The sequence below is a fragment of the Ixodes scapularis genome, unplaced genomic scaffold, assembly GCF_016920785.2.
Source record: "Ixodes scapularis isolate PalLabHiFi unplaced genomic scaffold, ASM1692078v2 PGA_scaffold12__126_contigs__length_90152505, whole genome shotgun sequence".
Taxonomy (NCBI): Eukaryota; Metazoa; Arthropoda; class Arachnida; order Ixodida; family Ixodidae; genus Ixodes; species Ixodes scapularis.
In genome coordinates, this window is record NW_024609838.1 from 15,044,193 (window position 1) to 15,070,815 (window position 26,623).

The 26,623-nt window shown below is 49.3% G+C and overlaps 1 protein-coding gene across 1 annotated transcript in view; it reads right to left on the reverse strand.

Annotated features, from left to right (window-relative positions):
- Positions 1 to 9,473: 9,473 nt before the first annotated feature.
- LOC8034991 overlaps positions 9,474 to 26,623 on the reverse strand; it is a 47,284-nt gene continuing 30,134 nt past the window's right edge. Inside the window, exons 6-12 of the mRNA XM_042289327.1 lie at positions 26,064 to 26,242; positions 21,564 to 21,703; positions 20,912 to 21,066; positions 19,435 to 19,516; positions 12,862 to 12,982; positions 10,763 to 11,075; positions 9,474 to 9,721 (exon numbers count right to left, since the gene is read on the reverse strand). Of these exons, the coding sequence (XP_042145261.1) occupies positions 9,474 to 9,721; positions 10,763 to 11,075; positions 12,862 to 12,982; positions 19,435 to 19,516; positions 20,912 to 21,066; positions 21,564 to 21,703; positions 26,064 to 26,242 (1,238 nt within the window). The remainder of the gene's footprint in view (positions 9,722 to 10,762; positions 11,076 to 12,861; positions 12,983 to 19,434; positions 19,517 to 20,911; positions 21,067 to 21,563; positions 21,704 to 26,063; positions 26,243 to 26,623) is intronic.

The following is a 26,623-nucleotide window of genomic DNA, read 5'->3' on the forward strand; positions in this document are numbered from 1 at the left end:
TCTCTTATTTTGTCGAGCTTGGAGTAATGCGTGTGAATCACTCGTTTGTATCGCCTTTACGCAGCATCTTGTTGTGATGCGAAAAGAACAGCGTTTGTTCGACCGATCTCTGTTGTTCGGCCAGCGTTCGGCTATGACTGGCTTGCTGACTTGGTGCCTTGGCTTGGTCGCTTTTTTTTTTTGCTTATTTTTGTACTGAAAAAAAGTCGCGTGCCGACAACGAGGTAGAGGGGCTAGCGATAAACTGGTATCCCGTTCACCCACTGATCTCGCGCTTCCCGCTCCCGCGAGTGAATCCACTGGACGGCAATTTTTGCATGTTGAAAAATCATGTTTCTGGAGCTTTGCGGAGGCTGGCGGCAGCATGCTGAAGACACGTTTTCTACTCTTGCGTCGTCATTCGCCGAAGAAGTTCTTTAAAAACCTCGTAAGCCGTGACTCTCGCCGTTGAGAACACGAGGAAATATTTACGGAAGCGCAGTGCCGCAGGAAAACGGCACAACTCCGGTCTCGCGGCGTGATCAAAGCTTCTTTGGCACGCCGAAGTGCTGCGTCTCTGTGGCTTCGCACGCTTGGATACCGATCAAAAATCGGCGCCGCGGCAAAGTTTTGAATGTGCGTCGCGCGTAGATGTCTTTGCATCAAATATCGGCCACGTAGTTCTGGATGGTCCAGCTGTTCCGGCGAGTTCCTACATCAATAAAGGGGGGAAAGCAATCTGTACGGTTGCTCTTATGCACAATTAACTATGGCTTTCTTACAAATCTACTCTAATGGATCACATGGCAGCACAAATAGAGCAACGCTGTGGAGCCAAGGAGGGTTTTCGAAAATAAAACTACAAGACGGCGAAAATTAAAATTTCTAAGCGCGGCCCATATATGGCAGTGTGCAGTCTGTTGACCAATCACAATTAGGCGAGCCGCGCTCAAACGTCAAGTGCAATAAAGTAGGTTGATGATAAGCCAGAACTGAGCAGTGCTGAGGAGCTGTTGTGCGCGGTATTTTGTAAACTGTCTAACGACAAAAAAAAAAAAAAAAGAAGAAAATACCAAGCACCAAGATGGTGCCGCCATCTTGGTGCTTGGCGCAGAGCAGACGTAATTGTCGATCGTCACAATTAAAAAAATGCGACTTCCTGAGTTTGAGGTACGGTGTTAGGAGCCTCAGGTGGTGTCGCTTTGCTCTGTCGCGAACTTTTTAACATTTTTGAAGGACAGAAAAGTGTTTCCTGCGATTTCAGATAAAGCTTCGGATAACTGGCTTTCATGATTTTAAGCACCAAGATGGCTGAAGTACTTTGAAGCGTAGCTTATTTAGTGATTCTATGTCTATCCACTGAGGATTCCAATGAGAGCTCGGCCAACTCGGCGCTACGTTCCCGCACTCTCGGTGATCTCCTTCTCTTCCTCAATTTCTCACCGTGTATGGTCGTTTCGGTACGTGCATGCTGGCGGCGCAATGAGGAATACTCTAAAAGATGTCAAGGCCTTCTAAATTTTCCAAACTTTTCGTAGTTCGCGATTGTCGCCATGTTGAGATTTTTCGTAAAATGACAGGTTTTGCTTTTGTTTCTGTTAGACCATATTAGTACTCTAAGACCTTATTAGTACCATTAAACCTCCTCTTTCATCCTCTTTGTTCGGAAAAGTTGTTAGAAGCTTCCCTTATTGGGCAGGAGATCGAACTATATAGGGGACTCTTTATCGATCTTGTTGTGCACATAGCCCGGTTTTTACTAACACGGGCATAACAAAGAAATTAAACCTCTCCTAGTATACGGCCCGGGCACGAGTGATTCCGTCTGATCAGTGCTTTGGTCGCATGGGAAGCGGCCTTCGAATCGTCATCTTCAATTTATCTGGTCAAAAACAAACAAAAGAATTCGGTTTGTTGTCCACACGGCTGAAGCGTACCGCTAGAGGCGTGACTGTTCGATCTCCTATAGAGTGCCTTCATACACACGCGCGCTTTTGCTTGAGTGGTGCCATCTCAGACATTTTTCCGCCCACTCGTTTCTTTATGCGTTTCGAAGAGCGCGCAATCTGGTGTCACTCAGCTCGAGCGCGTAGCTTTGGTTAATGCATAGACGCCATTTTACCGCCCAATTCGTGCACCGAGTGCGCGAGAGCGTCACGCGCCGGCACATTCAGGGCAACAATGGATGTCTTCACCCTGAGACAGACAGACATGCAGGCACCCTAATCTCCTAGACCCCTTAAAAATCACGCCCTGTTACGGTGGATCTTAAAATATTGCAAGGCGGCGTGCACAAAAGACACCATAAAAATGGCAAGACTGTTAGTTTTAGTCTCTTGGAAATGAGTATTGGATCAGTTATAGACTTGCCAGCTTGTTGGTGTTATTCACGCATGCCACTTTGCAGTATTTTCAGATCGACCGTAGAGGACGTAAGTTTTGAAGGGGCTATTGTTTAGGTATAGTTAGCAATTCACTTACCTCAACCGAAAAATGAAGACACTGTTAGCGCGAACAAGCCCTCGCTGGTTTTTTCTCTCAGTATTAAAAGACTGCCATTAGATCTACAGTGGTGGAAAGTGCTCAGATAAGGTACCAAGTTAATCTACGTGGTAAATTTTGAGGACCACCAGGGCTCTCTCGAAGTAAAATGCGAAAAAACTCCGAAGTCGTGTTCGTACTAACAGTGTCGCGCAGTGTCCATCCTTATTGCACGGCCGAACTATGCAGTGGAATTGGTTCACCGAGGTGCTTATTGCATACGTCACTAAGAAGGAAAAAACCGACGTCCCTTTCTCCTCCGTACCTTACTAAGGGTAAAAGCTGAGCTAGTTGGTTCTGAGACATCTTGGGTAAAACCAGCTGAACAAAGGAAGGAAAGTGACAAGGAGAAAAGATTGGCGAACCGACCGCTGGACTACCAACTGTTTTTTATTAAAACTTTCTCTTCTTCTATTAATTCATCTCCGATCATCCTTTTTCTTTTTCTTTCTCATTGCTCTTATTTTTGCTCTTATTTTGCTTATTTTTTTCTCCCGATTTTTATCAATTACCCACGAAGGGTGCCGTGTAGAAAGAGTTTTTTTCTCACATAATGGGACACCATAGAAACCGGGTTGCAAGGGAGGTTTTAGAGGCCCTTGCTATCGACGAAGGAGATGACAAGTGCGTGAGCATCCCTTCACTTACCTTACAAGCCAAAGAAAAACTCTTTCTACACGGCACCCTTCGTGGGTAATTGATAAAAATCGGGAGAAAAAAATAAGCAAAATAAGAGCAAAAATAAGAGCAATGAGAAAGAAAAAGAAAAAGGATGATCGGAGATGAATTAATAGAAGAAGAGAAAGTTTTAATAAAAAACAGTTGGTAGTCCAGCGGTCGGTTCGCCAATCTTTTCTCCTTGTCACTTTCCTTCCTTTGTTCAGCTGGTTTTACCCAAGATGTCTCAGAACCAACTAGCTCAGCTTTTACCCTTAGTAAGTTACCTTTCTTGTTACCTGAGCACACCCTATGTTAATTTTAACCTCCTTGACCAGTACGCCTTAAGTTCGCTCATTTCCAACTCCATATGTCAAGCACGGTTGCTCTCTCGAAGCATTAAAAAGAAACTCATCTTGGATCAAGTTCAACACCTCTTTGGGGCAGTGAAACCTTCACAGGGACACGCACAACGTGTGTCAAAAATCCTCCGCTCCGAGAAATGGCGCCAGGTACGCCTCTTAACCGACTTCCTACGAGTAAAATGTCCAACCCACAACGAGTTTTCAAATCACCTCATCATGACAAATCACATCACGGAACTTCTGTGGGTTAGGGACTACCTCCCAATTTGGCGTCATCACCTGCATGTGCATCGTCAAGGTAGGATTGACCTGGAAATTTCTCCACTCCATGTTATTGGAGACCTACCAATATCACCCAGAGCAAGACACGTGCTGGAAAAAGGACCAAAATTTGCCTCAGCGCCGAAGCTTGAGGCTGTTGATAAGGTAGTCCTCTTACGCCAAATAGCCGCAAAAGCCCCACAAGACAGAGGTCCACAGATCATTGAAGATGGTCTTCAGGTTCTTGTTAGCCTAAACCACCAGGCCCAGGCCAAGGGAAACTTTGGTTCCGTTATAGAAGAGCTCAGGAGCAAACAACTTAACTTATGTGTTTCAGACAAGCAAGGTGGCTTCGTCGTTCTACCATCCCACATATACAAGGAAAAAGCTCACCAGGCCATAGCCAAGAACTTCGTTCAAGTCGATAATCACCGTACAAAAGCAGCGAAACAAGCCATCCTCAGATTGCTCGGTGACACTCAACAGGCGGGTCTAATCACCAAGATCAAAGCGGCAAAAAAAGACTTATTATCAGTGTTTTTTTCAGCCAAGACTCACAAGGAGGGAGTTCCCTTTCGGGCCATTGTCTCGGAACGAACCACCTGGCAGGCCTGCGTGTCCAAATTTCTGACCCAACAACTATCCAATGTACAAATCGATGACCCTTTCCGAATACAAAATTCAGAGCACGTAATATCCTTCCTTCAAGAACAGGGACACCTCATAGCCTCCGGGTTCTCTATAGATGTACAAGACATTTACTATTCTATTCCCCACACAAGCCTCCTACAAATCATTCAAACCACCATCGAAGAAAGTGGCCTTTTTAATTTCCAAAATAATGCAGGGATGAGCGTAGGTCATTTCTTAGAAATCCTACAATGTTACCTGTCAGCGACTGTAGTAGATCATCAAGAACACCAGTACGTGCAAAAGAGTGGAGTGTGCATCGGCTCACAAGTGGCTCCTCTTCTATGTGATATTTTTCTTGCCATGTGTGGACGAGCCATCCAGAAGGTACTAAAAGATACACGCATAGCGGGTATCTTTAGATATGTGGACGATTTTCTTATCTTATTCTATCCACCACAAAAATTAACGAAAAAGAAGACGGATGCCTCAACACCACCATGCATGACACTATTCCAACAAAACTGTTTGGGTCTAAACTTCACCTATGAGACTCCTGTGGACGATTCCATTCGGTTTCTGGATTTAGCTTTGACATTCAAAACAGGACATGTTTGTTGGAAATATCAAGCACGATCAGGGAAGGCATTTCTTCCTTTTGAATCGGAACATTCTAAGAACGTAAAACAAGCTGTGGCCATCTCAGCCCTTACAGCTAGTCTAAAGAAATCATGTCCACATCAAGTACAACAAAGTTTTGACACCCAAATGTCTCGGCTTCATAACGCGGGATACCCGAAACCCATGATGGCCTCCATCTGTGAAAAAATATGCCGCACCATCAAGACGAACAAAGCTACGAGTCAACAAACAAAAAAACCCAGACCACCCTTTGTAGTGATACCATATATTCACGGGGTTACCCATAAGTTAAAAAAGATAGCGAACCGGCAAAACGTGCAAGTCATCTGCTCGGCACCTAACAAGGCCTATTCAATGTGCCGCAAAATTAATCAGGTACCAATCAACACCAAGGAAAAGTGTAACACCAGGCACCGAACACAATACGCTCCCTGTGAAAAGGAAGTTATATATCACATACCGCTAACATGTGGCCGCTTCTACATCGGACAGACCGGTCGATGTATTAACGACCGAGCACGTGAACATGCAGCGAACCTCAGGAACCTTGCGGGACCAGGACATTTAGCTGCCCATTGTCGGACATGCCTGTGTACAGCAGAGCTCGACAATCTTCACATAATGGGACACCATAGAAACCGGGTTGCAAGGGAGGTTTTAGAGGCCCTTGCTATCGACGAAGGAGATGACAAGTGCGTGAGCATCCCTTCACTTACCTTACAAGCCAAAGAAAAACTCTTTCTACACGGCACCCTTCGTGGGTAATTGATAAAAATCGGGAGAAAAAAATAAGCAAAATAAGAGCAAAAATAAGAGCAATGAGAAAGAAAAAGAAAAAGGATGATCGGAGATGAATTAATAGAAGAAGAGAATGTTTTAATAAAAAACAGTTGGTAGTCCAGCGGTCGGTTCGCCAATCTTTTCTCCTTGTCACTTTCCTTCCTTTGTTCAGCTGGTTTTACCCAAGATCCTCCGTACCGCAGAGAAAATACGTGAGCGCAGTAAATGGAGAGACAAATCAAAAACGAGTCATCATTTGGAATATGTATTGGGTAAGAATGTCAGTTTTATTTGACATCACGTCGATGCACGGCTCAGTATCCCCAGAATATGCACCAACATCCGCGGTGCGGGGCACCAAATACATCTGCTGATACATTCGACAATTTTCCACAAACTGAAAAGCAACAAGAATAAATTATAGGCGTTGTTTTGCCGAATTATTTTATTAGGGGAATGTGTAGGTCAATTAACACCCCCCCCCCCTTTTTTTTCCCACGCCCCCCAACCCCCTTAAAAACAGAAAAAAAAGAAGCGGTAGTGATTTGAGTTAATACTGCGCTTTTGTTCGTGTCACAGTTTACCAAAAACTGGTATTCAACGGTTGTCACAGCCGTGTCCCACGTGAAAACATCGGCGAGGGTTTCCAGCTCTCTTACAGCTACAAAGCGCAAAACAAATTCTACACGTTCATAGAGCATGACAAGTATCGGGTTTTACGCATGCGCTCTATCTTTTTTTTTAGTTACTTTTTTGTTGTTGTCATTAGACAGTCACCTGACCGCTTCGTGTGTCAGGTTCTGCTGGGAAAGCTTTCTTTCCAAAGCAAACAAAAGCGTAATCATCTCTTGAAAATGAATAGTCCGTCGGGCTCACTTGAAATGGCACCAATCTTGGGGCAGAAGACGAACAAAAATCGATTCGGAAGCAGGAAGCCTGCATACTGATAATTGAACGGATTCAGAAGCATAAGACGATACAAATAACTAAGCGTAACACCCCCCCCCCCCCCCCCCCCATCCTTCCTTTCAACGTAAGATTTGCAAAACAACAAAAAAAGAGCAAAAGCCCCCCCCGAATCAACCAATGAGAGGAGCCGAGCGAACTGGGCGATAGGTCTGCACGCACATCTTGGAGACGCTGGCAGGCGATCAACGCTTCCGGCTTCTCTTCGCAGCTCGTATCGCTCACGCGGCCCGTAACTCACGTGACCCCTGTCGAACAGTTGGAAACACTCTGAAATCTAGGCACAGCCATCGCTAACTCGATCGTCTGCAACCGGGTCCGCCGTGGACTACGTGGACCCTGGCAAGTTTGCTGGTCTCAAAGTTTCGCAGGAAGGCAGCTAAGCCTCGAAATCTCGCCAGATAAAATAAACCACCGAAATCAACATTCGGTGACAGTTTAAGCTTTCTACGTGGAGGCGGCGATTTTTGAAGCTCGTTTTACAACACTAGGATCCATTGTGAACACCTTGTATATGCTATACATAAGGCCGGTGCCCTCAGCCAAAATCACCTGGAAGGCAAGGACTGCGCATGACGTCACCGTTCGTGGATCTCCGATCCGTCTATGCGGAAAACAATCACCGCATATTGGCAAAAGCGTCCGTCTTGGCGTCGCCGCCTGCTAACGTCGCGCTCGTTGTGGGACGCTGCAAGACGCGTTGTCCACGATGCCAACGCAAGCTGGGCGGCGCTCCGTGGCTCCACTAGCGATGACGTTGGAGGGGACCCTGCCTTCTAGGTGGTATTGCTCCGACATGGTGTGTTTACCGCGTCCTAAAACGCGGTCGCTGAGTGCTCCGCCTGGTGACGTCATAGAAGTGTCATGTCGGTGGAACTGGCGGTGTCACTGCAGCGGAGGTGGATGCGGCGGACGCCTGCTCTGCTGCAGGTCGTCTTACAGCTTCGCAGTCCACGGACGTTTCGACAGCCACGAGTTGGGTGGCTGTGACAACAGCGACACTCGCGTTCCCTCGTGCTTTTAATACGAAAGCGTTAACTGTCCCATGGGGCGAACCGACATCATCAGCTTTTGAAACCGCGTCAAACGGCACCTTCCCCTGTCCGAATGGAGCGAAGCTGTCTTCTGTAGCAGAAATCTGATGGATAGGCTCCCATTGGCTGGCGCGCGTCTTAGTTTCAAGGAACGAGGCTCCCATTGGCTCTCGCGCGGCGTAGTTCCAAGGAACGCCACAAGAAAAGCCCTCTTCATGGCGGCGCGGCGCACGCCGCGACCCGGCCGCCGATAAGATGGAGCGGCTGGACGCGGAACCCGCACGGGCGAACTCCGGAGAGGTTGCACGGCCAAGCTCAGCGCGGCGCGGCCACTTCACGAGAGCGCGCGCTCGGCCGTCGGCCGCTACATCGGCAGTAACGAAACGTGGCCGTCCACGCCAGTACGCCGCAGACAAACTAAGGGAGCGGAAAACGGCATTCATGTTTTCGCGTCCAGAACTCATGGGAAGCGCTTAGGTGTCCCCGGATTTTTTCTTTTTACCCGAGCACTTGTACCCCCAACCATTGGAACCGCGACACCCGACAGCATGACACTCTGGCTTCTGTGACATCATTCGTTGCCACTTAAAGGGCAACTCCGCTTCATTTTTGGTTTTGAAAAAACAATGCAGTCCTCTTCAGTATCGCCTAGGAAGACCACACGTGAAATCTTACGACGCAGTTCTGTCTAAATGTTTCTTAAATCCGGCAAACTTTGCAACTCGCCAAGTTGCCGAAATCGGCTGACTTGAGCGGGCGAATTCAGGCGCAACCAACAGCGCAGTCAAGGCTACGGCATGGGCGGAGCCAACATTGAGCTAAACGCCATCTACATGGCCCCCTTTTGCTTGTTTTCACATCTCCGGGTGAGCGTAGCGCATGACGTCAGCAACGTTGCCTCTCGGCGCTCAGCAGTGTCCACGTGATTGGCGTAACGCGCCTGCGCAGCGCGTGTCTTGGGAGCCGTCCGGCCGCCCGCCGTGGTCCCGCCGTTACCGCCGTCTTCCGCGTCACAACCGCCGTCGTCGTCTCACCGATTGTGATTATTGTATCTCGGAGTTTCGTCCACACTACGGACACCACCTGCGCGCACACTTACGCCGCAGTTGTGCAGACGTCGTCGAATGCCGTAGACACCAAAACGTGGCGAAGAGTGCGGTGCAGACGACACTCGCGCCTGCCACACGCCCGCCCCAATCCCGCCCGTCGTTGGTGCTGAGGATCACGTGACATCTCGTACCACGTGATGGCCATGTACTTGGCGACCCGAGGCCAATGTTGCCGGGCGGAGCCGAAGTTTCGGTTTCGATTTCCGCTCGTGTTTAAAATCAGATTTAAAAATATTTATCCCATTTTTCGCGAAACAAACGACGTAGTGTGTTTTACTAGTGCTTTTTAATTCGAAATCAATCATTATCCCGAAATCTTCGGAATTGAGCGGAGTTGCCCTTTAAGGATTACTTTCGATGCATTGGCGGAATAAACACAGCTGTCGGAGACGCCGCGTTTCAAGCACCGTGGCGGCGATGAGTGGATCAACTATAGTGTTAACAAGCTTGGATCAACTTTCGTGATGACGTGTTGCGTGGAAAATTCTCGTCTCCTAGGTGGCGTTGCCTCAGCGGAAAGACGACGTCCACACGCGTCTGGGTACGCTAGTGGCGGTGACGCGGGTCACCGTGTCGCTCTCTTCGTCGTCGTCGACGCTGCGCGGTATGTCGTGCCGCTTGCTGCCGCAGCGCCGCGCCAGGGCCACGCAGGACAGGCAGGCCGCGAAGAGGGCCAGCTGCACCAGGAACGCAGCCACCACGGCCGCCGTCAGGACGCTGGGTGTGGCGCACACCATCCTCGAGTCAGCCTTGGAGGCTGCGGACACGGGTCATCACTGTCAACTTTTGGGCTGCACGATGGGCACGGAGAGTTTTGGGCTATATTTGTACACGGAGGGCGTGGATACAAAGTAGAGGGAGCGAACGTTAAAACTCGGGTAGAAAAGATTTGGCAATAATGGCGCGGATCGGAAAATTACAGTTAAGAAGAGAGTTAAAGCAGCGGAGAGGGAAACATGGGAAGTGGGAATGCAGACTAAATTGACTTAGAAGACGTATAGAAAATCTAAAATGGATATTGCTAAGAAAAGCGTCTGTGAAAATTCCAGGGTAAGCTCGTTGTTGTTTGAGGCCAGGACATGGACGTTACGGAGTGGGGTGTACAGAGCGAAATATCAGGACATAGATACAGTGTGTGGGGAGAAAAAGGAGACGGCTGAACACTTAATAATTTATTGTGAAGGGCTTCACCCTGCAGTTGTTCAAAGCGATACTGATTTAGTGAAGGCTTTGGGCTTTAAAGGCAGCGACCGAAAAACAGACGCTGGGAGAGAGGAGATCACCTAGCACAGTTTAACTGATGGCAAAAGTTGATGGAACAATGACGTTTCGTGGAGAAGGGTATAAGGCTTGTGCTTCAGCGATATGAGATTCTTTTGCTCTTTTCCATCGATTACGAATTTAATCGGAGATTAGTTGTTTTGAATTAAAAGGTATAGACATCAATACTAGCTGCCATGAGGTTTGCCCCCTATCCTTCCAATCGAAACAAATCAGAGCTCGACGTTCCGACGACACCGCAACTCCTGTTCCAGAAGCAGACAAACTTGCGCTGTTTCTGCCACGTATGACACAGGTCATGCAAAACCTTTTTGCAGACATGTTCCAAAAAAACATACTTCGAACATGCATGCTTGAACAGTGCCCGCAGAACCATATGTCTGCAGCGAACAAAGTGACTGCTGCCGCTGAGGGTTCCATATTTTTCTTGATATCGGTAGGGTGTTCGTCTTGGGAACACACCGAAAAGCAGCCCCGAAGGGAGTAACAATATTTCCAGGCCATAATCATTCCTTACGCCTGTCCCGGCTGGTGTAGATGCCCGAGTCGGACCCCCTTCCACCAATGCCCTGCACGATGATCTCCCGTTGCAGCGGATACTCCGGCAGCATGGTCGGCTGACCGGCCTGTTTCAGGGGGCTCCTCGTTGTGGTGCTGGTCGTCGTCGTGGTCGAGACTGGCGCAGCGGCCCTTCGACTCCGGGTCTCGAGCCAGCGCCGACGTGAGTGCATGCGACGGCGTCGTCGTTTCCCGAACGACGTCGCCGAGCCCGGCTGGGCCGGGCTGCACGCGACTGGCGCGCACTCGTGCAGACAGAACTGGACGGTCACCTGCGAAGCGGTTCGGATGTCCACCTCTGTTAAAGGCCGACCACTAGACTTAAGATTCTGCAAGGCAGAAGATCCTCCTCACCATGGGGGAGAAGGAAACAGGCAAGGGCGGACAGGGTAGAAGGGGGAGAGGAGGAAGCGAGGGAAAAGTGGAAAGCGCGAACTGACGTCAGTCTTTAATGTCGAGAGTTGGGCTATAGTCGGTATATAAGCAAGACAAACCAGAACCATGCACCAAAAGCGTCGCTCTGGTCTGCATTCCATGATTGGCCAACGCTAAATAGGACGACTTGAGTACGGTGACTTCTACTCTAATTACTGGAGATTAGAGGATCGTCATCAGGCTGTAGACATTGATAATGTTGATTTCAGGACGCGATGAATCGCTTCCCTTGTGATTTTTACGTATCGAAATTGTCGCTGGTAATCGATAGTCCCGGGTTGTGACGAATATATATAGAAACCGTAAGAGGGATAGCACCGAAATGTCGCCAAGAGTCACCGACAAGGTGGCAGGACGTCTCATTCGAGCACCCAGCCTCCAGGATGTTGCTTTCCGTCCTGCTTTGGCTTTGCGTGCACGGCGAGGCTTAGCGTTATCGGACAAGCCCGCGCTGGAGGCGGGACAGCACGCGGAAGGACCACCCTGTCGTCACGTTGTCTGGGACCATAGTAAACATAAACCCCTTTGCTATATGACACCCTGCTACAAAATTTGCGGGGATGAACTGCATAAATACATGGATGTTTATTTAGTTATTACGCGGGCGACTCACATTATGGACAGGGAATGGGGGGGGGGGGGGGGAGGAGGAGGAGGTGTCCATATTCACGAGACATGACTGTATGCAGTTAGGCTCACCGGTTAAGCTCACCATACGACAATTGCGCGGGAAGTCTAAGCCCTATGCTGGCTATCATTCCTGCTTGTTCTTGCAGAGTTAAGGAAATTGGGCGGCCATGAAATGTACGAAGTTAGGCGCTCAGCAGAAGGTACAATGACCGCTGAAGCGACGCCAAGCCCCTCTGTTGCGGTCACTCTGTGTTGAACGAACGCCTTAGGGGTTTTGCAATGTTTATTTTGATGATGTAAGCACCATGGGAAATCTAAGAGAAACTGCGTAACTTGTATCAACATGTATGGCGTCTCTGGTACTGGGCAGATAGAGAAAGTATAGCACGCTCGAAATGGGCTTGCATCCCAAATCGCCTGCCTTGGTCCAACACCTTTGACTGAGGATTCTTTGTAGAAGTTTTGGTTTTCTCAGAGAATGGTGAGTCGGTTCTTGACCCGTATTGAAGCGTGCAAGAGAGTGTAGAACATATCACCACCACTGTACAAGGCGACGTCGAATTCGCGCTTGTTGGTCGCAACACGTTTTCGAAGCGATCTGTGTCTGCCTTTCCGCGATTTCAATTTCTCCCGAATCTTCCGACGCAGCGCCTAGCGTTTACGCGAGGTTTCAGGCAACATCTTCTACAAATGACAACAAAAGAGTACGAACTTAATCTGTAGACTGAGAGGTCTCAACGACCCCTTCACCTCACCGACGTTATGAACTAATATGGTGACCGGCGGCCGCGTTCGGGGAACGCAGAAGTGCAATCGCAACAGTCGTAAAAAAAAAAAAAAAAAAAAAAAAAAATGGAAATTTCGCGAACCCACTTCTTTTTTTTAGGAAAAGAGCTTTCCTGAGGTTTTTAATACCGAGCGAAAGTTTGACTGTCTTCCCGAATGTTTTGTTTAAGAAACATGTTCTGGCGCCACGTGACTGACCACACTCACCTGGAAACGAACGACCACGTCGTCCGCGAACTTGAAGGCCTCGAATCGACTCTGCAAGCCCCTGGACTTGTCGCCCACGTTGGGCTCGAGTGCAGGGAAGATGTTACGATCGGTTGGGCAGCTAGATTGGGACGGGGATTCATGCAAAGCAAAGGTAATGCTCTCAGTTAATTAATAGTTAGTTAATATATATATATATATATATATATATATTGCCGCGCGCAGGGTCACGGACTTGTAGAAAGTTCTCGTTCACTTTTGCTGCGGACATAACTATCGTTCATCCCTGTTTTTGTTGTTCTAGAAAGTGCTTGTTCATTCTCGCCCCGAGCGCGCTACGCTCGAACCTTCTCCGCCGAATCTTCGAGATACTGACTCACTCTAGATAAGAGGCCGCCCGCGACCTTGTCGAGTCAGTCTCGCCCCAGCGCTCGATCCTGCTGACACGCCGACTTCGACGCCCGCGACGCTCTGCTTTCTTCTGTTTCCTTCTTTATTTTTGGCACAAGTTCGCCACATTAAACGTTTATTTATTTCTGTTTATTTCTTGTTTATTGGTCACGACCCACCACCCGTGACATTTTGGTGGAGGTGCGGGGTACCGCATGCCCGTGCAGCGTTCCCCTCCCAGGACCCGCAGTGCAAGCCCGACTCCAAGCTCGCTGAGAAGACCACTCAGCGCGGAACCTGAAACTCGGACCAGCCGCCGCACCAAGGGAGAGGATCCGGAGTACGGTATGCTCCTGGAGAAACCCAAGCCGAAGAAGACGACGATGGACAACCAGTCGCAGGCCCCCGCCGCTCCTGCCGTCGTCTACCTACCCGTCGCTCCTCGGACACCGGCTCCGTTCCACGGCGAACTCCACGAAGACGTTGAAGATTGGATCGACCAATTCGAACGCGTCGCCCGCCACAATAGCTGGACCAACGAGCAACGGCTGCAAAACGTGTATTTCTCGCTCGAGGGGACTGCCAGAAGCTGGTACGAAAATCACGAGTCTTCATTGACATCCTGGGACATTTTCAAGAGCCAGCTGAAGGCGACATTTGTCAACCAGCACCGCCGAGAGAGAGCCGAAGACTTACTGCGTACCAGGACTCAAGGCCCCAACGAGAGCATCACCGGCTTCGTGGAGGATGTTCTCCGCCTAAGCGCCCGCGCCGATCCTCAGGCTACCGAGGAGAAGAAGCTGCACCACCTGATGAGGGGTGTGAAAAGCGAGATTTTCGGCGGTCTCATCCGGAATCCCCCAACAACAGTCGACGAGTTCATCACGGAGGCGACAAATATGGAACGGGCCTTGCTAGCCCGCGCCAGACACTACCAACGACACCCTGGCGTAACTACTCTAGCGACATCTAGATCCGACCTGGGCACCACCCTCCCCGACATCCGTGACCTTATCCGTGAAGCCGTCCGGGAGGAGTTGAAGAAGTTGCTACCTGCTGCCACAAGCCTGGATACGCCCTCAGTCGCCGAGATTGTCCGGGAAGAACTTCAGCAGGCGCTGCAGCCAGAAGTTCTCGCCAGCGCCGATCCTGAACCACCGAAGCTGAGCTACGCCGCAGCTACCCGACGACTACCGCCCCCTGCTCACCCGTATACGGCGCCACCTCGACGTGAACCTCTAGCGCCGCAGTATTCACGACGCCATGAAGATCGGGCGTACGTCCGCCCAGAACAAGCTGCTCCACGAAAGACCGACGTGTGGAGGACGGCCGATCGACGCCCGTTGTGCTACCACTGCGGGGAGGCCGACCATATCTACCGTCGTTGTCCCTACCGGCAAATGGGCCTGCGTGGGTTCCACCCGAACGACCCACGCCCGAGGTACGGCGAACGCCCTCACGACATCGAGGAGTACCTCCGACGTTCCCCCTCCCCAGTGTCGTCACTCCGCCGTGAAGCCCGCTCCCCATCGCCACGACGTTCAGCCTCCCCAGCGCCACGATCCCGCCGAGAGAGCCTGTCTCCCCTGCGTCGTCGGGAAAACTGAGTGCGGCAACGCCTGGAGGTGACGTTGCCGAAAACGACGGAAGCAAACAGCCTCCAAGAACGCCGGAACGCTCCCACTCTCTCGACGCCCCGCATTGCACCGACGCGCCTGCAACGGTGTCCAACAACCTAAACGTTGTTATCGATGGCCAAAACGCGTCGGCACTCGTTGACACCGGGGCAGACTACTCAGTATTGAGTGGGAGGCTCTCTCGCCACCTTCGAAAAGTCACGACGCCGTGGGATGGACCGCAGATACGAACCGCCGGAGGACACCTCATCACGCCTGTCGGAAGGTGCACCGCTCGCGTCGAAATTCACGGCGAGACGTGTCCTGTGAAATGCGTCATTCTACAAGACTGTTCCAGAGACGTCATTCTCGGCATGGACTTTTTGTGTGAATACGGCGCCGTCATCGACCTTGGAGAAAACAGATTGACGCTGCGGACACCTGTTCCGCCTTCAGAGAAACTCGAAACTGCGTCAGCCGCCGTCCGAGTCGCTGCCGACCACGTGAATCTGCCGCCGCGATCAAGTGTTGTCGTACCTGTCGTGACCGATGCAGCTACCCGTAGCGAAGTTCTTCTGGAAGGTAACCTCCAGTTGCTCCTGGGAAGAGGAATAGGCGTCGCACGAGGAGTAGCTGAACTTCAGGATGGCAGCACTGTGGTCCTCGTGACGAACTTCCGGAATGAAACGCAACACCTCACGAAAGGTGCAGCCGTTGGCCACGTCGAGGATCTCCGAAACTCCGCCGAAATCGCCGCCATTACTGATGAATCTTCGCCACCTCAGCAAGACGGTACGTCGCCAGCGCAACTCGACATCGACCCTAAGCTTCCGGACCCAAAACGACGGCAGCTGATTACCCTCTTCGCCGAATACCGTGACTGCTTTGCGACGTCGTCGAAGGTACGCCAAACAGCCGTTGCGAAGCACCGCATCATTACCGAGGACGACGCGCGCCCTGTGCATCGATCACCGTACAGAGTCTCCGTTAAAGAAAGGGAGGTGATCCAGGAGCAAGTTCAAGAGATGCTGAACGACGACATAATCCAGCCATCAAGCAGTCCGTGGGCCTCTCCAGTCGTACTGGTTAAGAAGAAGGACGGAACGCTTCGGTTCTGCGTGGACTACCGGCAGCTGAACGCGGTGACGAAGAAAGACGTCTACCCACTTCCCCGAATCGACGACACGTTAGACCGGCTGCGCCACTCTCGATACTTCTCATCGATGGACCTGAAGAGCGGCTACTGGCAGATCGAAGTCGACGAACGGGACCGAGAGAGGACAGCTTTCGTCACGCCGGATGGGCTGTACGAGTTCCAGGTAATGCCCTTCGGACTATGTACGGCGCCAGCAACTTTCCAGCGTGTTATGGACACCGTACTGGCAGGACTGAAGTGGCAGAGCTGTCTGGTCTACCTCGATGACGTCGTGGTGTTTTCCAGCGACTTCGACGAGCACTTGCGACGACTCCGAGCTGTTCTTCAAGCCATACGGACCGCTGGACTCACCCTCAAGCCGTCAAAGTGTCGGTTCGCCTATGACGAACTGAAGTTTCTAGGTCACGTGGTTAGCAACGAAGGCGTGCGCCCAGACCCTGAGAGGACTCGCGCCGTCGCGTCATTTCCAGTGCCGACAGACAAAAAGGCCGTGCGAAGATTCCTTGGACTTTGCGCCTACTATCGTCGCTTCGTTCGGGATTTCGCACGGATTTCCGCACCGCTCACAAACCTCACGAAGGACGCCGAGAGGTTCGAATGGGCCGAGGAACAGCAGCAGGCATTCGACGAGCTGAAGCGACGACTCCAGACGCCTCCGGTTCTTGGACATTTCGATCAGGATGCGGACGCCGAGATTCACACTGACGCAAGTAACGCAGGACTTGGCGCGGTACTAGTTCAAGTACAAGAAGGCACCGAACGAGTCATCGCCTACGCAAATCGGACACTGTCCAAGGCAGAGAGAAATTACTCCACGACTGAGAAAGAATGCCTTGCGGTCGTCTGGGCAATCACGAAGTTTCGTCCGTACTTGTACGGAAGCCCGTTCCGCGTAGTCACGGACCACCACTCGCTCTGCTGGCTTGCGAACCTCAAGGACCCGCCAGGACGCCTCGCTCGATGGAGCCTCCGGCTACAAGAGTTCAACATGACTGTGGTTTACAAGTCAGGACACAAGCACAGCGACGCTGACTGCCTGTCCAGGGCCCCTGTCGAAACACCTTCCGGCAGCAGCGACGACGATGATGAGGAGTGCTTTCTAGGGGCAGTGAACACCGATGACATGGCACGACGTCAACGAGACGATCCGGAGCTGCGAGCCTTAATCGAGCACCTGGAAGGGCGCGGCGGTACCGTACCCCGTGTTTTCTCACGAGCCGTGCCGACCTTCACCATTCGACAAGGTGTACTCTACAAAGAGAACTTCGGGAACAACAACTCGCCGTGGCTGCTGGTAATACCGACCGACCTTCGAGGGGAGATCTTTCAAGCATGTCACGACGACCCGACGTCCGGACACCTTGGATACAGCCGGACACTGGCCCGTATTCGTGAAAAGTATTACTGGCCCAAGCTCCCCAGGACCGTCCACCTGTACACACGATCATGCCACGAGTGCCAGCGACGCAACAAACCTCCGACGAGGCCGGCCGGACTCCTGCAGCCTATTTCTCCTCCAACTGCACCCTTCCAGCAGATCGGAATGGATCTACTTGGTCCTTTTCCGCCTTCGACGTCGGGGAACCGCTGGATCATCGTCGCCACAGATTATCTCACGCGGTACGCCGAAACGAAAGCTCTTCCTTCGGGGACTGCTGTGGAAGTTGCCAAGTTTTTCATTGAGTCCATCGTCCTCCGGCACGGCGCTCCAGAAGTTCTGATTACAGATCGCGGATCATCGTTCATGGCACAACTGACCCAAGAAATCTTCCGACTCAGTCACACCAGCCATCGTCGTACAACTGCGTACCACCCGCAGACCAACGGGCTGACGGAGCGACTCAACAAGACAATCGCCGATATGATCTCTATGTACGTCGACGTAGAGCACAAGACGTGGGACGAGGTGCTGCCCTACGTCACGTTCGCCTACAATACGGCGGTTCAAGAGACCACTGGATTCACCCCTTTCCAGCTGGTACATGGTCGGAAGGTAACGACCATGCTGGACGCCATGCTGCCCCATGAGCCATCTCACAACGAGAGCGACGACGCCCAGGCGGTTGCTCAAAGCGCCGAAGAAGTTCGCCAGCTCGCCCGACTCCTGATTCAAGACCAGCAACGCGTCGACGCCGGCCGCTACAACCTTCGTCGCAGGGACGTCCACTTCCAGCCCGGAGATAGGGTGTGGGTATGGACGCCCATCCGTCGCCGCGGCCTCAGTGAGAAATTGCTGAAACGATACTTTGGACCCTACAAAGTGCTTCGTCGCCTAGGTGATCTTAACTACGAAGTCCTCCCCGACGGAACGCGCCCATCTGCAAGACGTCAGCCGCGACCCGAGGTGGTGCACGTCGTCCGGCTGAAGCCGTATTACGAACGATAGAACTTTCCACTCTCGTCGACGAGTGAACTGTGAACTGCGGCTCGCGATTCTGCTGCCTTTTTGTTTTGGATTTGTTTTTGTTTGTTGTTTTTCGTTTTGTGCTGCATCGGGACGATGCACTTTTTAAAGGGGGGGATAATGCCGCGCGCAGGGTCACGGACTTGTAGAAAGTTCTCGTTCACTCTTGCTGCGGACATAACTATCGTTCATCCCTGTTTTTGTTGTTCTAGAAAGTGCTTGTTCATTCTCGCCCCGAGCGCGCTACGCTCGAACCTTCTCCGCCGAATCTTCGAGATACTGACTCACTCTAGATAAGAGGCCGCCCGCGACCTTGTCGAGTCAGTCTCGCCCCAGCGCTCGATCCTTCTGACACGCCGACTTCGACGCCCGCGACGCTCTGCTTTCTTCTGTTTCCTTCTTTATTTTTGGCACAAGTTCGCCACATTAAACGTTTATTTATTTCTGTTTATTTCTTGTTTATTGGTCACGACCCACCACCCGTGACAATATACATATATATATATATATATATATATATATCGTGTATGCGCGATGAATAAGGTTTATCCGACGGAGATATATCACAATTCCACTGTTATTTTTTTTATGGTTCTGATTTTTTTGGCCTTAATTATCTTTTGCCGTTTTTTTTTCTTTGCGTTTCTTTTAGTGCGTTTGTCGGAGCAATGGGAAGTGACTTCTTTTTCCAGGATCACCCAGCTCTGTTTTCGCGGGCAGTCTTTAAACATCCTCATACAGAAACATACAATGTGACCATTCGAGGTGTCGTGCAAAAATAAATGCATAAAAAATCCACGATTTTTAATTTTTTTTTTTTTACATTTTCAATGTAAATTCGAATATCTACTCTAAGCTCATAGTAATCAAGATGCGAGAAATTAAAATATTGGGCAGATATGACCAGATCCGCCTTGTGCCCCGTTAGCAGCGCGGCTGTAACGAATATCTGCCCATTTGTGTCATCTGTCAGTTCTTACAAATAAGGTTGAATGTTGTAAACTCACCCGGCGCTATCGATGAGTACAATGGAGTCGTCGTTCTGACCGCTGGTGGCTACCAGGTTTCGGGCGAAGATTCCAAACACACCTGGATCGGGATGAGTGATACTTGAAAAGACGAGCAGACTAGATGTGGAATCTTTAGGGACCATGAAACGATATTTACATCTCTGACTCTACGGCGTTAAAGAAAAAAATGATTTGCAATGGTTACAATACGTTTCTGTGTAGCTTAGAAGAAAATTATCGCTGGACCAATCACAAACAGAAAATGCCCAATGATTTGCGTTTTTGGCGCTGCTTGATTGAGCCCATCTCGTAGCGTCTGCTGCGTCAAGTTCAAAACGAAGAATAGGAGAGTTGACCCATTGAGCCATTTTCCACAATCGTGTGCGTACGTTTTTGCAAAATTGCCCAACGAGTCGACTCTCTTTGAGTCAACAATGGGTCACCAAGGGGTCAACTCTCGCTGAGTCACCTCTCCCGTGATGCTCTCTCACCTCAGTCTGTGCTTTCTCGTCGGTGTCGACCTTCACAGCGTGCTCGGGGAGCGCCGGAAAAGGTGTTTGTCCGTCGATGAAGATTTTCTCTCTATCTTCTAACTATCGGCACGCGACTTTCGAAAAAAGGTATATCGATAGAGGGGCTCCCTCTTATACACGATACTCTAAAGATGTAATTTATTACAATTACAATTACTCTTGGTAAAAAGAACAGCATTAAATTAGATTACTTGATTACACTTGAGAAGCAAATGCCGTTATTTGGACAAGTAACCGCTACATTTTCGATTACTTTGGATTCTCAAAACAACATATTTTTTTTTCTACCAGTTTGAAAACTGGTTTTTTTGTAGTGTCCGTTATTGGATTAGAATCACCGAATTATAAACAACTTATCTTCTTAATCCAACAATTTCTGTCAACAAGCTTCCTCCTGGTGGAGAATGGTTTTCTGGATTTGTTGGTAGGAAGCTTATAGGAACAATTGAATACGAGCGTGTTGTTGAATGGATACGAATACTTGAAAAGAGGAAAACATCGAGGACGGGGACGGAAAGAAGCCCTGTTTCCATCACCGTCCTCGATGTTTTATCATTAAAAATGAAAACAGCGCAAGGACAGGAACAAAAACAAGAAGGTAGACGAACAAGGCGCCTTGTTCGTCTACCTTTTTGTTCTTGTCCGTGTCCTCGCGCTGTTTTAATTTTTGATCATGAAATACCAACTAGCCCAGACGTTTACGTTAGATGTTTTATCCTTCGAAGTATTTGTACCTCGTAGGAACGAAGGGAGAAGAAAGGGAGATAGGAGGGGTTAATAGTACCGGTCAGGTAATCTTAGGGCTTACATAGGTAGCCGGATTACTCTTGTAATTACGTCCTAATGAATGCATTAAAATGATTATAAAAGTACCCCAAAAAGTAATCAAGTAATTCGATCTGCTTGTAATGAGTACAGTCCACGTCTGGAGGGATACTCACTGTCGTCGTCCATCTCGATTCTGAGGAAGAGCTCGTCCCCGAGCCTGGCGCCGGCCACGTCTGCTCCGCTCCGGTCTGTGATCCGGAGCCGGACGTTGGGCGAAGGGGCCGTGGCGTTCACCACGCCGGGAGACCGACCGGAGGACCCGGCACCCCTGCAGCCCGGACCGTGGACCGCGCATTCAGACACTCTCAAGGAACAGGGTCACGAAGCAACGTTAGTCTTTTGGGATCCGTGTTATCACGAGGCTGAAGGTTCGTACGATGGGCGCCACTAAAGCATGGTGGCCGGCTATAGTTAAAATAGTTGTGAGTTTCTGTCTCCTACCTTCGTCAGCGTGATCCTTGCTTCTGCTTCTTACACAGGGGTTCCCATTATGTCAGAACGCCGATCTCTTATTGGCTGATTGGAAAGAAATAGCGGGTACACACCTGCCCACTATCCTTTTGAATCAAATTAGCCAATCAGAGCTCGGTGTCGTTCTGACGTCACCACAACTCCTGCGCAAGATGCAGACGACTTGCTTTCCGCGGAGGAAGAGGAGATGTTCCAAGGATAAGGAAGAGGAGATGTTCCAAGGATAAGGAAGAGGAGATGTTCCAAGGATAAGGAAGAGGAGGTGTTCCAAGGATGACCGAAAGAAGAACGTACCCGACCAGGACCTTGTACGTGTTGGTGACGGTGCGATTTGCCGTGTCGAAGACGCAGAAGAGCTTCACGACCCTGTCCCCCTTTTGCTGGATCACCGGGTGATGCTGGATCACGATGGTACTCGTGAAGCGACCGCGATCCTGTAAACGAGACAGGTGCGAATTGTACCGTCTAATTGACCGCTGGATAGAACAAGTAGTTGTAGACGATGTTAATGAACGTTTTGAGGAACACAACACGCTCTGGCTCCAAGGATTCAGACCTATCACCATCATGAAAGTCATCAGTTTTGTTCGCTTTTCTTTTTCCCAAATCCCAAAATTCCTGCCGTCTGTGAGTCCGGCCGTGCATTTTCCGCCAAATTTAGCGGGAAACGTCACCTGAGCTATGCATCGAATCAGTTTTCCCCACTAAATTTAGCGGAAAAATTGATGTCACGTGACTTCACCTAGACATCAATTAAGTTTCTCCACTGAACATATGGGAAGACTTCGCGTGACCTATGCACCGTCAATGGGGAATTGTAGTAGACCGTTTCCGCAACCCGCTAAGCACCCGGATAGCGCTCTGTAATCCGCCACAAGACCTTGAACTATGCAGATAAGGCTGGCGGCGCGCCTGCGCAGCTGCGTCGTTTTCTTCAGGGATACCGTAGCGGAGGAGAAAAACGGTCTACTACAATTCCCTAGTTTCTCTCCTAAATTTAGCGGCAAAATTGATCAAAGCATAGGTTCTTCTTCACTCCCCGAAACGACTGTTTAATGTTTCCTAAGCAAATTTAAACGACCGCTCCGGCTTCTCTAGCCTAAAATGGGGGTCGTTAGTTTTATACAAAAAACCTTGTGGCAAATATCAGAATCTCGTCGTGGAAGTATCCACAGAATTTCACCTCGCGATTTGAACAATAAAGCGTATAAAATGCCTCTGGAAATTCCGGCATTGCAACTCCCTCGATAAACGAGCCGTGACGTAGCAGAATCAAGACGCCGTCTCTTTAGGGCTCTTCTTCCTCCGCCCTCCTCCTCCTCGGTCTTGCCATCGCGTCGGCCGCGTCGCGTCGCTCAACGCCATTTCCGGTTCATATTAGCAACAACAGCACGTAACAAACGAGGACACAAGTAGAGGACACATAGAAGGACAAACACAGCGCCGACTCACGTTTCCTCTACATCTTGGTAATGGCTAATTCGGGTGGTCATTTTCTGGCAAAATATTTTGTCGCTTTTTTGACGAGGGCGTTCGCGTGGTGAAAGGCTGGCCTTTGCACGACCTATTGTAATCCTCGCCTGCCCACAGAATGGCTCCCTATGGGAGACGATGTCGCCGATGAGGTGCCTCGCTTTGCCATTGGGGGCGCTCGGTAAAGGATTACAGTAGAGTGTCTGTATAGGCTCCATACGGGAGCCAGAGTTGCGCGTCTGTTTTCCACGTGCCGCCGCGCCGCTATTCGCCGAGATACGATCACGTAAGAAGACGAATGAAGTGCCGTGCAGGAAAGTAGACGTTGCACGCGCCCCGCCGTACGTTCCCCTGCTTTTGAACGCGCCGCGCACCTCGAACACGCGGCGCCGCTATGCCGTGCAGGAAAGACGACTCTACGGGGATGAACGCGCAACTCTGGCTCCCGTAGGAAGCCTATACAGGAACTCTAGATTACAGTAAAGTCCCTAGATAAGAGCTTCGTATACAAGTAGCGACATTCTTTGAAGCGCCGACTGCGTGACGGTGCGGGTTTTAGGAAGCGAATGAAGCGCACAGCAGAGGTGGCAGAGGTTTGAACTGAATGCCGCCATTTTGTTCCAGAGGAATGTGCCTTGTCATTTGTATTGGCTGTCGTTAAAGGGACTTCAGATTACAGTAGGTCGTGGGTGGGTTCGCACCGTTCGGGTGGCGCTTCTCAGGCGTGTGCCGGCAAGACAGAGCTCCAAGAGGTCGGGCAGCTTGTTTGTCAGACTGTATCCGGTATCGTCATATCCGAATCGGGAAAAGGAACCAGACGAAACACTGCCCGCTTATATGTTCGAGTAGAAAACGAAGCCATTGGGACCGGCACCCCTTTGTGCTCCAAGAAAAGATAGAAAAAACAACGAAGATAAAGATAAAATATTTTACAGGAAACTTGCACAAGGCCAGTTTGCTCTAGGACACAGCGTATTATTACTCCGCTGTAAAAATAAAATGTATTCATAATACTGCTACTCGACATTTGAACGCGCAACACAATCTCAAAGTGGTACGCGCATTAAAAAAACTGAGGATTCCAGAAAAGAAAAAAGAACAAGAAATAGAATATACACAGCGACGCTCGTATGCCATTCAGAGCCTTTAAAATGGCTACAGGTCTTCAGAAATCAAAACAAAGCATATTAAAACTTGACGCAGGTGCACCACAGATATTTATTGATCTGCCATCCTATTAAGTCTGTAATTTTAGGGTCACAAAGTAAAAAGCAAAAAAAAAAAAAAAAAAAAGAAAAACTTAGTTCTTCTGCAATTTGAAGTTAATTTCTTTTTGGTGCATTTTTCATCGTCACACTTTTCATAGAAGTTATATTTCCGGCTTAAAATCACTTTTTTCCAGAAACAAGTAGCAAGTGACCACGGCCCCTTTTGGGATATGCTCTTTATTTATCAAGAATTAAAAAAATATATTACACCACATTTAGACGCTTCTTCAGAATGATCTACATCTTAAAAATCATCTTGCAACCATTGCAAAGTTGTTGTTTTTTTAACCAAGGCTGTGCACGGTTTTTTTTTTTCTTCACATGTGTACTTTTAAGCTCCTGCGTTTTTTAATGACAAAATGGGGACATTGGATGCTGTTCTTTCATCCAATGGTGCTAGCATCGCACGAGACAATATTTTAAAGTCCTGTGGATTGAACTTTGGGTGGAACACCATCAAGCGGCTGAGGGAAGTTGAATTCACTCGAATATAATTTGCCGACCGAATGACACGACAGGTTCCTGAGGGGGCCCGGCTCGGAAAGCGAGGCTACAAGCCAAAAAGCAAAGACATGGCTCTAACAATGACTTCCAAATTGGTGGTTATTGAAGAAATGACTCTGAGTGCGTTGGTACCAATAACAATTTGTTATTCACCCGTCTTTTTACTTTAAACCCAATTATCTCGAAACAGTGTTTTTCAGTACATAGGTGCCATTATTTCCTTAACCTGCCAATATAGAGCATTGATTCTTTTATTCCTAAAACCCACATAGGTGTTGAAAAGTACCGCACCAGAACTAAAAATATTAAAAATACGCGCCTAGCAGTTTTTGTGTTACACATTTTTTAATACACCAAAAAAGCTAACATTTAAGTACTAGAAAAAAACGTATATAAAATGTAATTTTATTGGTTTTATTAAGTCTAGTTCAGTAAGAAAAGCACATACTTTCGAACGAAATGATTATATATGACAGAAACATTCCAAATAATTACAGAGAAAAAATGTTCGTCAACATGACCTAAAAGGCATTGGGTGTATAGGACTTGTACGGAGTGTAGTAATGCCGATATTAAAAAAAAAAAAAAAAAAAAAAAAAAAGATATTGTGGAGTTGCTTTTGTTTACTAACAACTCAGAGTCCGAATATATATATTGCTGGTGCATACATGGTGCCCACTGTACCATAAAATTAACAAAGCTCACGCGCGACCCAGGCAAACGAGAAAACGCCAGTTGCCGGCGCCTTGTGTTCGGGTGGAAAGGGTCACGTGGTATGCCGCTGGCGCGGTTTTGGTTACCGGTGCCGCCGGTAAGGGATCGTCGGCGATTGACCACCCGAATTCGCAATAGAAACAAAACCATACAAAAAAAGAAACGAAACGAAACATATTTTGGAAATTTGCGTTCATCAGATTGACTACTTGGACACCTGGTATAATTCTCTGGTGGATAAAGAAACGGAAGGGCGCTGATACACTTCTCATAGAGTCGTGGCAATCCTCTCGGTCTCAATAATGCTTTTTCTATTTAAAGGGTCACCACTTCGCTCCAATTTATTACATTTTGTGAACTAGGGATCACAAAAAAACAGTCTCGGCAGTGAATCCCTAGATGGCCAGAGTCAGTCTTGTTTGTGTTGTTTTGACGCTCTCGCAGCCGATCGTTGTGACATCTGCCAGTTTGTCCGACATACATCTAAGGAGAGTGGCGCGATGTTGGTAACGAGACGAACCGAAAAAGGCGTGACGTCACGACTAGTGCCTGTAGTATCTTGTTACGTCACAGGTTTCGTTGAGTGATGAAACAAAAATGTGTGGATCAAAATCTGAGCTTCTCGAATTTATATCCCGATGAAATCTTAGTTATTTTGGTTTTATAATTTACAAGCGTGTTTGAAGGTACGTAAACTTGCCCGAGGCGTGAAGGCCTACGATGACTATTCTTAGGCTGACGAGGCGCCTTAAATACTGCAATTGATGCATTACAGGACTTCAAAGATGAAGGTGGCTGCTAATTGTTTTTCTTCTTGTCACGAGGCGGCACTTACGTCCTCGGAGACTCCGCAGCGCCGATCGAGGAGTCCCATCACCAGGGTCGTCTCTCTCAGACCGCGGCCCTGAACCTCACAGCCGGGTGTCTCGTCCCGAGGATAGATGCGACCGCCGAACGGATCCTTGGTGCGCAGCGTCAGGGCCATGGACTCCCGCGTGCAGGACAACTGGACTGCTGCCGGTTCCGAGTAAAGACAAAAGATACGCTCGGTTAAAGCCACGTCAACGGTCATCATCAGAATGCTTGACACAGTGGATGTCGGCATCCCGCAATTTATCCCCTCATCCCCGGACTCCTTCACCTGTGCAGTGTAGCGCACCATCTATTTGCTCAGGCTGACCTCGCTACCTTCACATCCGATCGTGTCATTGACTACCTAGTTAAGAAGAAACGATGACTCTTGTCCTGTCTCTGGGCTTTCTTGTGGCGGGTCAACCCAGTTGGGGGCATCAGTCGAGGCTAACTTCTTTATCTTAATTTACATGCCTTAGCGTCACTGCCTTCTCAAAATGAGAAGGATCAGTTGCTGACTCCGGAGAACATGGACAACACTGG